General features: G+C 41.9%; 1 protein-coding gene across 3 annotated transcripts in view; it reads right to left on the bottom strand.

The window, feature by feature from the left end:
• KHDRBS3 (KH RNA binding domain containing, signal transduction associated 3) overlaps nucleotides 1–12,367 on the bottom strand; it is a 185,986-nt gene that overhangs the window by 73,723 nt on the left and 99,896 nt on the right. For all 3 annotated transcript variants that reach the window (XM_044244904.1, XM_044244903.1, XM_044244905.1), the window contains exon 5: nucleotides 9,618–9,757. In XM_044244904.1, coding sequence (XP_044100839.1) covers nucleotides 9,618–9,757 — 140 coding nt within the window. The remainder of the gene's footprint in view (nucleotides 1–9,617; nucleotides 9,758–12,367) is intronic.

The following is a 12,367-nucleotide window of genomic DNA, read 5'->3' on the forward strand; positions in this document are numbered from 1 at the left end:
CAGGAAGTAGCGGCTAACGTAAAATTCCTACGCAGAATGCCCCTGTATGCGACAAACGAAGTTCAGGGTAAAGTTTAACAGCTGGAATGATAGCATGGGGATAAGAAAAGGAAAAAAGTGTCTGGTTAAATGAGATAATAATCAGTGGGAATTTATGATTTTTTTTACTTGAAAAATTGATAAAATTAGGTTGCCACACTGTTCAGAATGAGGCTAATGAGAAAGAAGGAAGATCACACCTCTGAACAGAAAGCTTTGTAAGCCGAGGAATCAGTGTAATGGTCCCGGTTCTTTCTGTTTGCGTTCTTCAGCACTGAGAACCTGGTTCCTGGTTTGAAACTCACATGTGGAAATAATCTAGAAAAGTCTGTGAACAGGTACTTTCACGGGAACAATACTTTGAATGACTAATCAGGAACTAATTATTTATAGACTGGCAGGCGCTTTAGCATGTGATGAAAGAGTACATGCCTTCAGTCCCGGCATTCCCATCCTCCAATCTGCTCTGTCCCTTAGTTGCTGAGCCTCAGTTTGCTACTTGTAAAATGGCCTCAACAATACCTAGCTCTCGCAGACAGTCGTGAGAGCTACACACAGAAGGTATGAAGTGCCTAACCTGACACAGCCACTTAGTAAGTGGTAATTATTACGCAGTCTTCCACTTGGAATCTGTCCTGACACCTTCCTTGGGCCGCTTACTGGAGGACAAGGGGAGAACAAAAGAAGGTATCAGTCACATCGGTTAGCAACAGCACCTTTATGTACACTCTACCCTTTTCACAGCAGTAAGGCAGTCTGGGAGAGAAAGAGAATAAACATATACTATTACACTGTTTGGCCTTTATCTATAAATTTTATGAGGAGGAAAAAGTACTGGGTAAAACAATGACTTTGGTGGCAGAAGCCCTGAGTGCTCAAGTCAGCCCCGGCATTATTGGCTGGGCAAGAACCACAGCTAGTCACAGGCTGGGTGCCCGAGGGAGCCGAGGGCAGGGTCTTAGCTTGGTACCACCAGTATCACAGCGGGAAGCTAACCTTCCCAGGACGCTGCCTGAGGCCCATGCCCTGGTGCACTAACCACCCAAGGGGCAATTATTTCTCCCACAGACCCCCGAACAACCTCATGGACTTGTTTTCATATCCACGGTTTTCTGAGAGGAAAACTTAATTATTCGGAGACTTTCCCTTCTTGCCAAGTGAATGAGAGGCTAGGTAAGAGCAAACAGGGAACACAGCCTAAGGCTATAATCCCTCAGAACATGCAAAAGAAATTGTCAAAGCCAGTGACGATCGAAGCTTCCAGACCCTCTGTCAGCCCTTCCTCTTAACACCTTTAAAGATGATCTGAAATGTGGCTCTACAGCAACATGTCCACACTTGTGCATCCTCATCACCCACTGAGGACCTGTGTTGGGAGCCAGGAGTTCTGGAGTTCCATTTCCAACAAACTCTTGCTGCTCCTGGTTTCGACCCAGAACATACAGACCTGTTCTTCATTCTGGGATCCGTCCCATTTCCAACACAATTAAAAAAAAAAAAATTATGAGCAACTGTTTCATTATCCTACATTGTACAGAGTACAAAATAAATCTAAGGCCATTTGTTTCTTCCTCAAAAAGTTACCAACTAGTTATTAGTAAAATTACTGACAATGTAAGACACTATGAGAAACACAACATCTTATAAAGTGCAAGAAATGCATTTATCTTCTCTTTCCCACCAGTGATGTATCCCCCTGAAGACAGAGAGCTCATCACTTACTTTGAAGCTTGTCACTGTCTTCCAATTCTGTAAGCATGCTTGTACCTTTCTTCTTTATTTAAAAATAAAAATTGCAAAAGTCTCTATCATTTCTAACTAACAGCCCTATTTCTGCCTTTGCAACTTTGAGGACAAGTCTTCCTCTCTGGTAACAGTGAATTAATAGTAAAGGAGATTAAGAGAGATGCGTACTTTGCCCAAGGTCCTCCATAAGAATTCAAATTGCAATGTGGGATCATTTTGTGTAATCGGAAAAGGAATCATGGAACAGTTGGGCTTGAATAAATTAAGCCCACGGACATGATAAAAATTAAGCAGCGTTTGGATTAGCATGTGCTCAGTGTTCTAGCTCCATTTTACAGCTGAGGAAACCAGGGCTTAGCTTGGGGAGAAACCCGAGGAGGCCCTACAGCTCCAAAGAGCCAGGGGACTGATTTTCCCAGAGTCACACCCGAATTCCAAGCACAGTCCCCATCTTTTCTGCTTTCCAGTCTCTGCTCCTCTGCTTGGGATGACTTCCCTCTCGCACTCTCCTGCCTTATACCCATGTCCCCCATTCAAAGTTATTTGTACCCAATGGGGCACCTGGGTGGCTCAGTCAATTAAGCAACTGCCTTTGCCTCAAGTCATGATCGGGGGATCTTGGGGTTGAGCCCCACACTCCCTCTCCCTCCCCACTCCTGTGCTCTCTTTCAAATGAATACAATATTTTAAATAATTATTTGCCCCCTCATTTCTCTTTCCATTCCACTTGTTTTTATATCTCCCATCCCCTTTTTACACTATTCTGCCATAATTACTTGTTTCTCTGACTTCTACTTCTGAAACTCCCTGAAGTCAAAATGACGACTTAGCCATCTCTGTAACTTCAATACTGTCACAGAAAGAGCTCGAAGAAACGCTGTGACATTAAATGACCTAACAGCAGGAATAGACTGACTGATTTTCAAAGAGGAAGAAATGTGTTCAAGCTTCTGAACAACCGGGGTGTGGTGGGAGTAGAGTCCCACTGCACACGAACACTCCGCGGTCCCATCTGCCTCTAAATGGCTCAGCTTAGCAGTAGATCTCGGTTACCATTATTGTAGGGAAAAATCAGGCGGCAAATTGGGTGTCAAAAACCTTCCTCCAGTTGGCACTGATGCCTACAGGGGGCTGAGAACATCTGCCTGACCCTGTGCTGCACCTGACACGTGTGCGGCCGACCTCCCCGTGACCAGGAGCACCGCGCTGCGCTGCCGTTCTTACCTGCCTGCCCCTGGCTGGCTTCGGAATCACAAGTTCTTGCACCAAGTTCTCACAGTCCTTATAACACTATTTGCCATGGATTTTGTCTTCCCAAAGCCTATTAAAATGATTTTAAAGAAACCACACATTTTTCATTTTCCCCTTAATCCACTCCAGTATGGCCACTCAGTAATATGCCCCCAGGGACCTTTGGAACCGAAAGCAAGTAGATACTGAGGAAGGAGGAAGCAGCTCAGTAGGAGAAATCCATGAACCTTATGGCAGGAAAAGAAGAGAAATTCATTTCCCAGGAAAATCCTCTACTACTCTCTGCCTGGGAAGTGCGGCATACATGTCATGTACCAATCCCTAAGTTCTTATGAAATCAGAAGGAAAGACAGGAGGGTGAGTTCTGACAGTTTGGTGGTAGAATGTCCTGAGAAGGTCAGTCCAACAGAAAATCAAATAATTTAAGTTATATCCCAAGGAAATGTTGTTATTTTTTAATAGACAACGTCTATCAATAATGAGGACTAGTAGAAAAAGAAGTATATTGTCATTCTCCTATATCTACCCTTTCCTTATTTAAAAAAAGGACCTTTTAATATAGATTGGTAGATTAACACAAATCTTATCATATACTAGTGAAATATTTATGACTCTTATTTTAACTATTCAGTGTTCCTGATAACATTTCTCATAACTTCCTACACTATGGGAGAAAATATATCACTTTCAATCACTGAAACAATCATTAGCATCTATGATATCATTCACGATAGATTTAAAAAACAGTAAAATCACATGGAATTCAATGTGAAAGAGGACATGTGACCGCCAGTGTCCCATCCGGCCCCGTACATAAGAGGTTATGTAGCGCTCTACAGAACGTGCCTACTTGTTTGCTCAACACAGCAACTGCCAAAACACTGGTTCTACAGAGATAAGGCATCAGTGGGCACAACCTAATGTTGAAACTATAAATAACTCCCTTACGTTGAGAGCTTGAGCGGTGCCCCGCGACGCTGAGGACTGCGGGGTCCCGGGGAACGCCGTAGCACCCCAGCACCTTGGCAGAGAGTTTGGGAAATACCACCCAAAGGTTTACTGTGGAACTTCAGTAAGAAAAGAGGAAGGAGCAGGTAAAAAAAATATAGAAACCAGAGTTGAAAATGTCCCCAATTTAATGAAAGCTTATAAAAAGCCTTGAGTGATTGAGTCAGCTACATGTCCTGGGTCCAAACCACCACATTCAGCTCCCCGTGCCGATGAACATGATTCACTGCTCAGAAAGACAGCCTTCATCTGCTTGGCCCATTCTTCTTCCTACTGTTTCTGGTCTCACATGCAGGGAGCTAAGACTGCCTGCTCCGCGGGAGGAAGGGCCAGCCGGCCAGAGTAAAGGTCAGCAGGAAAGCCTCACAGAACAAGCCAGCTGTTTCGAAGAAGGCGTAGAAGAGCATCCCCACGGGTCCAGGACTGCCTGGCCGAGACCGCTGGGCAGCAGGTCAGGGTGGAGGAGGGGACCTGCCCAAAGTATGCTGCCTGCAGTGGCCCCCTTTCCAGCTTCCCTCTGCTCTTCCGCAGACCCCGAAGGGCCAGCAGTGTCCCTGGAGGCATGCACAGGACAGACCGGAAGTGAGGAAACTTCCTCACCTCCTGACTTATAACAGGTGTAAGTTTAGTTCTCACATTTGAAACTGAAATGAAAGGCTTATTTAGAGTTTATTAAAACTTCTCACTGCAGGATTTAATTTTAGGTCATTTACATCTTTCAGCAGAAAAGTATCCTGAAGTGATAAGAATGGGGAACATTCATGAAGCCTCCAGTAATAATTTATTCCACTCTGAAATTCCAAAATGGTGATAGCCACATGACCATTCCCACAAAGCTAATCCCCTAGTGCACTCAGTCATGGGACAGCGAATTACATCAACACAAAATACTGCAAATGACTGACACTTGATCAGCAAGAGCCTAAAGGATTTGCTATTGTACCGCAGTCACTTAACAATTATTTACTAGGTGATTCCTTTATGCCAGGTCCTAGGGACACAAGAGTCTTTATGGGTTTACATTATCATGAGGAGAAGCCAATGAAAATGTGAACAAAAAAGGTAGAATTCAGTGTGATAAATGCTACGAAGGGCATTTGGGAGTGGGGGACAATGACTCTCAAGAAGGTGCTCAGTAAGGCTTCCTAGGCATGGACCTGTGTCTGCCTACCATGTGAGGCCTGAACAAAGCATCCCGAGGTGGGGTCAGTGGGGGCAGTGAATGCAAAGGGCCTGGGAAGGAAATAAGCTTGGCCAGCTGGTCAGAGAGTTAGGAGACCAGCCAGACCACAGTGCAGAAAACCACAAGGTCAGAAAGGGCAAGGAGATCACTAGGTTATGAGTGTGTCCTCGAGCACAGCAGGAAGTTTGGACGTTCTCCTAGAGGCAAAGGGAGCCACCCAAAAAACTGAAGCAGGGAGAAGACAAAATCTACTTTAACAGGTCATTAAAGACTGCAAATGAAAAGTGGAAGAGCACTGTGGCTAGACTGAGGTGGGGAGGAAGAGGAGATTAATGAAAACCAGACTTCAGGTTTATTTGAGAGGTAAAATCAAAATGGCGTACTGAGGGACTGGATACAGCAAAGGCCTCCTAAGACTGTGCACTGGAGACAATTCTCACAGGTCTCAGGACCTGAAAGCCCTGTGCTTCGAGGAGTATGTTTGTCTTCTGTTTTGTTACTCTTTTAGACCCCGAAACCGTGTGATTCCATGACAAGGTCTTCCTCAGCTCTGGCTACAAGGAAGCTCAAAGCAAAATTCGAAGACCAACTCTGCGACTGTACTCCTGTGTGCTAACCTCACTCCTGGGGTTTGGTAACCTTCTGTCCTAATTCCCACAACCATTTATTTTTTATTCTGTGAGATGCGCATACTAGTTTGGCAAGTTACTATGTGTGATTTAATGAGAAAGTAGTAAAAAACATAAAAGTATTTCCACCATAGATTGTCTTAAAGGTGCCATCAGGGGCTGCAATAAAAGTGCAGTGAAAGGGACAGAACCAAAGCTCTACGGAGGAAACGCAGCAGCACAATGGATGGAGAGAAGCCCAGCTCTAGGTGAAATGCAGGGGAGGACCAAAGAGAGGAGAAAGGCGTCGACGGTGGAACCAGGGTCAACAAATCTTGGGCGAGTCATCACCTCCCTCCGTTGAGAAATGGTGAGTGAACACAGCAGTGCTCCCTCACAGGGCTGTTATGAGGCGTAACCTAGTTAATATCTGTAAATGCTTAGAAAAGTACTCAGTCAGTAGTAGATGAAGTAGAAGTGTTAAAATAAGCTTTGGTGTGAGACACAAAGAAAAGCAGGATGTAATGAGGTGAGGGGCTGGGAAGAACTGTGGGCAGAGGAACAATGTTCACGAACGTATGGGAAGGACGTGAGCACCAACTTCATGAAATAAACCGTTTCCAGCGGGGGGTGGAACACAGGAAATATGGCAAAGTAATCAGTAAAGACTAAACAGAGTGAGGCCTTAAGAAAGAATACAGGAGGGCTCTGAGTACCTCTTCGAGGAAGAGAAAAGCAGAGTATTTGAAAGGTCTGGTACCGCAGAAGCCCACAGTCAAATGGAAGAAAGAAGGTAGCGGGTGTGTGAGGCGCTCTGCGCAGTGCCGACTGCGAACCAGCCACACCTGCCACAGGGACGGTGCTCACTGCCAACACAGCAGAAAGGCTGTCAGTGGCGAGCCACGGACATGCGTCATCAAGAGGAATAATTTAATTTTTCATCTGGGTAGATGGAGGGGTTTCTGCAGATACTATACTCAAAACACCAAAAAGTTTCTGCTTTCCTCATCTGTTTAAACTTAATCTAAAACCTGACAGTGAGGGATGCCTATGGCTCAGTTGGTGAAGCATCTGCCTCGGTTCGGGTCCTGGGGATCAAGTCCTGTATCAGGCTCCCTGCTCGGAGGGGAGCCTGCTTCTCCCTCTGCCTGCCACTCCCCCTGCTTGTGCTCCCTCTCTCATTGTCTCTCTCTCTCTGACAACAAAATAAAAAAAAAAATCTTAAAAAACGAAACAAAAAATCTGACAGTGAAATGCGAACTTATCTTCAGTCAAAATGATAGATCTGGTTAAGGAACACAGCATCCCCTAAAAAGTGCCCTGAACTGTGACACTGAGTGAGCTCTCTTCCCTCCGCCTCCGCCCGGGAGGGTCATTCTGTGAATGTTGCCTTCTTTAGAAAAAGGGTGTTTGCAGACGTGATTATCAGGTGAGCATCTTGGGAAGGGAGGAGTACTCTGAATCACATGGGGGGGGGGGCGGCGGCTACATGCTATCACATGGAAGAGGGAAGCAAACAGAGATGACAGACAGGACAGAAATCAACATGCAGAGACCAGAGTGATAAGGCCACAAGGGAAGGCAAGTTGGCAGGCACCCAAAGCTGCCACCGGCAAGGAAAGGATTCCCTGCTAGAGGGGAACCACCACCACCACCACGTTTACTATGGTCTGCCCAACACTGATTTTGGACATCTAGTCCCAGGAACTGATAAATCTCTATCGTTTAAAGCTACCAAATCTGTGGTCATTCATCACAGCAGCCACAGGAAACTAACGCAGCAAGTACAGTGGACCCCGGAACAACACGGGTTTGAACTGCATGGGTCTGTCTGTGCACGGATCTTTTTACAATAAATACAGTACAGTAGTGTAAATGCATTTTCTCCTCATGAATTCCTTGTTAACAGTTTCTTTTATCGAGCTTATCTCATTGCAATAATACAGTATTTAACACATGCACAAAATGTGGTCATCGACTGTGTTATGGGTAAGGCTTCTAGTCAACAGTAGCTTATTAGTATTAAGTTTTGGGGGAGTGAAAAGTTATACATAGATTTTTGACTATGCAAGAGGTCAGTACCACAATCCTCCCGCAATGGTCAAGGGTCAACTGGAATTTCTTGATTTAAAGTAAATTTAATGGTAGAAGAAATTAAAATGAGAGGAATTTACCATTTACTGAACACCTACATAAATTATTTCATTAAGCCATCAACAGCGATCCATTATTAGCCTTTTTTATAATTTTTTAAAATTATTTATTTATTTATTTGACAGCGCGAGATCACAAGTAGACAGAGAGGCAGACAGAGAGAGAGAGGGAAGCAGGCTTTCCGCTGAGCAGAGAGCCCGATGCGGGACTTGATCCCAGGACCCTGAGATCATGACCCGAGCCGAAGGCAGCGGCCCAACCCACCGAGCCACCCAGGCGCCCATTATTAGCCTTTTTTAATAGAGTAAACGCACTTGGTTCCATGAGCAGATCTGTTTATTTTACATTGCAAGAACACCTGTTTGTAATTGCTCTCTTTGACCATACACTGATCAACAACACTCAATAAGAAAACTGACTTTTAGTCTCCTAAATAAGTTGGAGATATAAAAGAATGCTATTTGAAATTATTTCTTTCAAAATCGATCTGAAAAAATGTAGTCACCAGTGAAAAATCTGTTACTTCTTTCTACTGAGTTCTTTTTGGATGCAAAGATTAAAAAATTAAAAATATTTTAAAATAAATCTGAGATACATCTCAATATATGGTTTTGCTTAAACTGTCTTATGAATTCATTAAAACATTTTATTTTTTATTTTTCATTATGTTCAGTTAGCTAACATAAAGCACATCATAAGCTTCTGTTGTAGTGTTCAACGATCCATTAGTTGTGTATAACACCCAGCGCTCATCCCAACACATGCTTTCCTTAATACCCACCACCCAGTCACGCCCCCCTCTGCACGCCCCTCCCCTCCATAACCCTCAGTTTGTTTCCTGGAGTCCAGTCTCTCCACGGTTTGTCTCTCTCTCTGATTTCATTTTTCATATTAAAAGTAGTCATCAGTCCAAAGACAGAAAAAAAATTCTGTGTACCTGGACCAGCTGAGGAGTTTTCAGATACCACAGAGCATTCACAGTGAATAAAATGACAACAGGCTTCTGGATACTCACTTGGTGCCTGACATGGTGCTCAACACCAAAGATGTGGCAAAGAACTGGCCTAATCCTGTACTCAATGGGGAAGGCACATGCTTCCAAGACTTCAATTTGCATATCAATATTACTATTTTAAAACAAGCCTCATTTTTAAAAAATTTAAAAATTAATATTAGGGGCACTGAGTGGCTCAGTAGTTAGCCATCTGCTTACGCAACGGGTAATGATCCCGGGGTCCTGGGATGGAGCCCCACACTGGGCTCCCTGCTCAGCAGGAAGCCTGCTTCTTCCTCTCCCACTCCCCCTGCTTGTGTTCCCTCTCTCACTGTGTCTCTGTCAAATAAATAAATAAAATCTTAAAAAAAAAATTAATATTAGAGTGATAAATAAACTTGCCTATATCATCAGCCAGTAAGTGGTACAGGTTCTATTTAAACCCAGGAATATCTCACTCCAAGCAAAGTGAATCCCCTTAATTACAACATCATAATGTCTGAATATATTCTTGCAGGCTTTGTAAGGATATACTGCTAGAGCTGTTTGACTATTAATAAAGGAGACATTAAAATGGTTGCCATGGTACCCTATTCTAATGACAAAAAAAGTAAGTGAATTAATTAACACCTACCTGGTTATTGCTGGGGTGGGTACACCTCTTGTACGCAAGGTGGGTTTCCCTCGAACAACTGGTACATCCGCATTTTCTGAACCACCGTTCAAATATGTTAATTCTTGGAGCTGTGCTTGCCTGATTTCATCATTATAGTCCTACACAGAAGACAGAGGACAACATAACTCAGTTCATGTGAAAAGTACAAAAGTATTTAGGACAAGAATAAAACAATTTCTAATAGAAGAAAGGGCAAGTAAATAGCTGAATTCATAAAATAAGATTTGAGACTGTTGAAATGAAAATGCATCAATAAATTGTTATAAATAAGGGGGGGGGAAGCGTATTTTTCCCAAACTAAAATTTTCTACAATCAGCCATTATTCCTTCTGCTGGGCCTACTTTCCAAGTAAGATACTTATAAGCAAATTAAAATACCATATACAGACACACGGCACTGTTATTTACAACTCAGTTCAACTCGCAGTTACTGCGAGCTGTGAAGGACCACTGAAAGAGCTAGAGGAGGAAGCCTGGCTCCCCACAGCCACGGAGCTCACAATCTAACAAAGGAGGAGGACATACATACAACAGGATAGCTTTACTGAAATTAAAAACCACGTGTACACGTTCTTCTTGTACATTTCCATTTGGATATTACACTAGAAAAATGCACCATTTTCAAAGCTGAATATATCTTATTCTTGGAGACTTGCTCTTCTTTATCTTACGGCTGTTTAAATATTCAACTGAAAAACCCTGGGAGTCATTCTTGATTACTCCTTTCCTGAATATCTCCAACCCCACTCAAGAATCATCAAGAAGTGTGATCTGTTTTACAATAAAACGAAAGTTCAGGTCTAAACTGTCAAAAAGGAAAGTCTTGAAACTCAGCTGTAGGCAATAAGAGCAGGTTCCCAAAAGAAGTATCATCTAAGGATGAGTGTGAACTAACTACCAGAAGAGGGGCAGTACAGTACTGTAGCTGGAGTTTTGTAAAAGCACATTTTAAGACCTAAAGAAATGGTGTCCAGGGAACATGAAGAAGTGCCATACGGCTGAATTACAAGATCAACTTGGGGTGTGTTTTTTTGGGGAGGGGGGTTGGGCTCAAAGTGGAAAGGAAAGCAGAAACCAAATTAAACAAAGTCTTCAGTCATTTTAAATATAACTTTAAAGGTTTAAAATTAAGGGTACTAAAAAGCACTTTAGAGTTTTAAGGAAGAAAGTTGCATATCTAGGTTTGTGTTTTAGAAATATTATGAACAATTGGATGCTATCAAATTAGGTAACTAAGATGACAGAAAGACACAGATGAATTTCTATAAAGACACAAATTACCAAAACTGACTGAAGAAATGGAAAATCTGACAGATAAGCCAAGAGACTAAATTAGTACTCATTAAGTGTCCTGCAAAGAGAAGCCTAGGCCCACAAAACTTTAATGATGAATTCTACAAATAATTAATGAAGAATTAATGCTAATCCTTCACAAATTTCCAGAAAAATGAAAGAAGAGGGAGTACTTCCTCACTGTTTCTATAAAGCCAGTACTGTCGGGGTACCACAATAGACAAAGACATTGCAAGAAAAGAAACCTATAAATGAATATCCTTATGAATAAAGAAACAAAGGCTCTCAAAAAAATTAGGAAGCCAAATCCAACAGCATAAACAAAATAAAAGGGGGAAATATACACAAGAATCAAGTAAAACTTATTCCAGAATTGTTAGGTGCCTTAATACAAAAAAATCAATTAATATAACAGCATAAAAACAGAATAAAGAACAAAAAACGATCATTTTAATACAAAGAAACCAAATCACTTGTGAGAAGAATCTAATACTTTAATGATACACTCAACAACTAAGAAATCACAGAGTTAACACCGTATTTAATAGTAAAAATGTAGAAGAATCATCCTAAGATGAGGAGCAAGATAAGGATGTCTACTCTCACCCCTTCTATCCAACATCACACTTGAGGTTCTAGTCGGGACAATAATGTAAGAAACAAATAAATAGCGTTCAGATCGAAGGGGAGAACCTTTATTCATAGATGGGATAATCCTGTATATAGAAATCAGAAGAATCCACAAAAACATTATTAAATAATCACATTACAAAAGGTTTCAGGATATAATGAGATCAATATACCAAAATCAATTTTATTTCTTTATGAACAATACAAAAATAAAATTAAGACAATAATTCCACTTAAAGTATCATCATAAAGAACAGCATGGAATAAATTAACAAAATAAGAGCAAGATTTGTATACTGTACAACAAAATACTATTGGAAGAAATTTTTTTTTAAATCTAAGTAAATGGAAACATACCCAATGTTCATGGATAGGAGGACCTAATATTGTTATGATGACAATATCTCTACCTTACTCTCCCACCTCCCAGACTGATCTATAGAGATGAGGAAATCCCTATCAAAATCCCAACTGGCTTCTTTGTTAAATTTTCTATGAAAATCCAAGGGACCTAGTATATCCAGCATAATTTAAGAAAAAAGAACAAAATTGGAGAACTAATATAATCCCATTTCAAAACTTACCACAAAGCCATAGTAACAAAGACTGTGCAGTACTGGCTTAAAGGGTAGACATAAAGATCAGTGAAATAGAATTGGGAGCCCAGAAATAAGTTACTATAGATTGATGTTCAAACATTCTCTTTAACAAATGGTACTATAGTAATAAGAACACTGAAGATAATGGAAGTCTTACACCTTGCTGGTGGCAATGAAAACTGGTCC

The sequence above is a fragment of the Neovison vison genome, chromosome 4, assembly GCF_020171115.1.
Source record: "Neovison vison isolate M4711 chromosome 4, ASM_NN_V1, whole genome shotgun sequence".
Lineage (NCBI taxonomy): Eukaryota > Metazoa > Chordata > Mammalia > Carnivora > Mustelidae > Neogale > Neogale vison.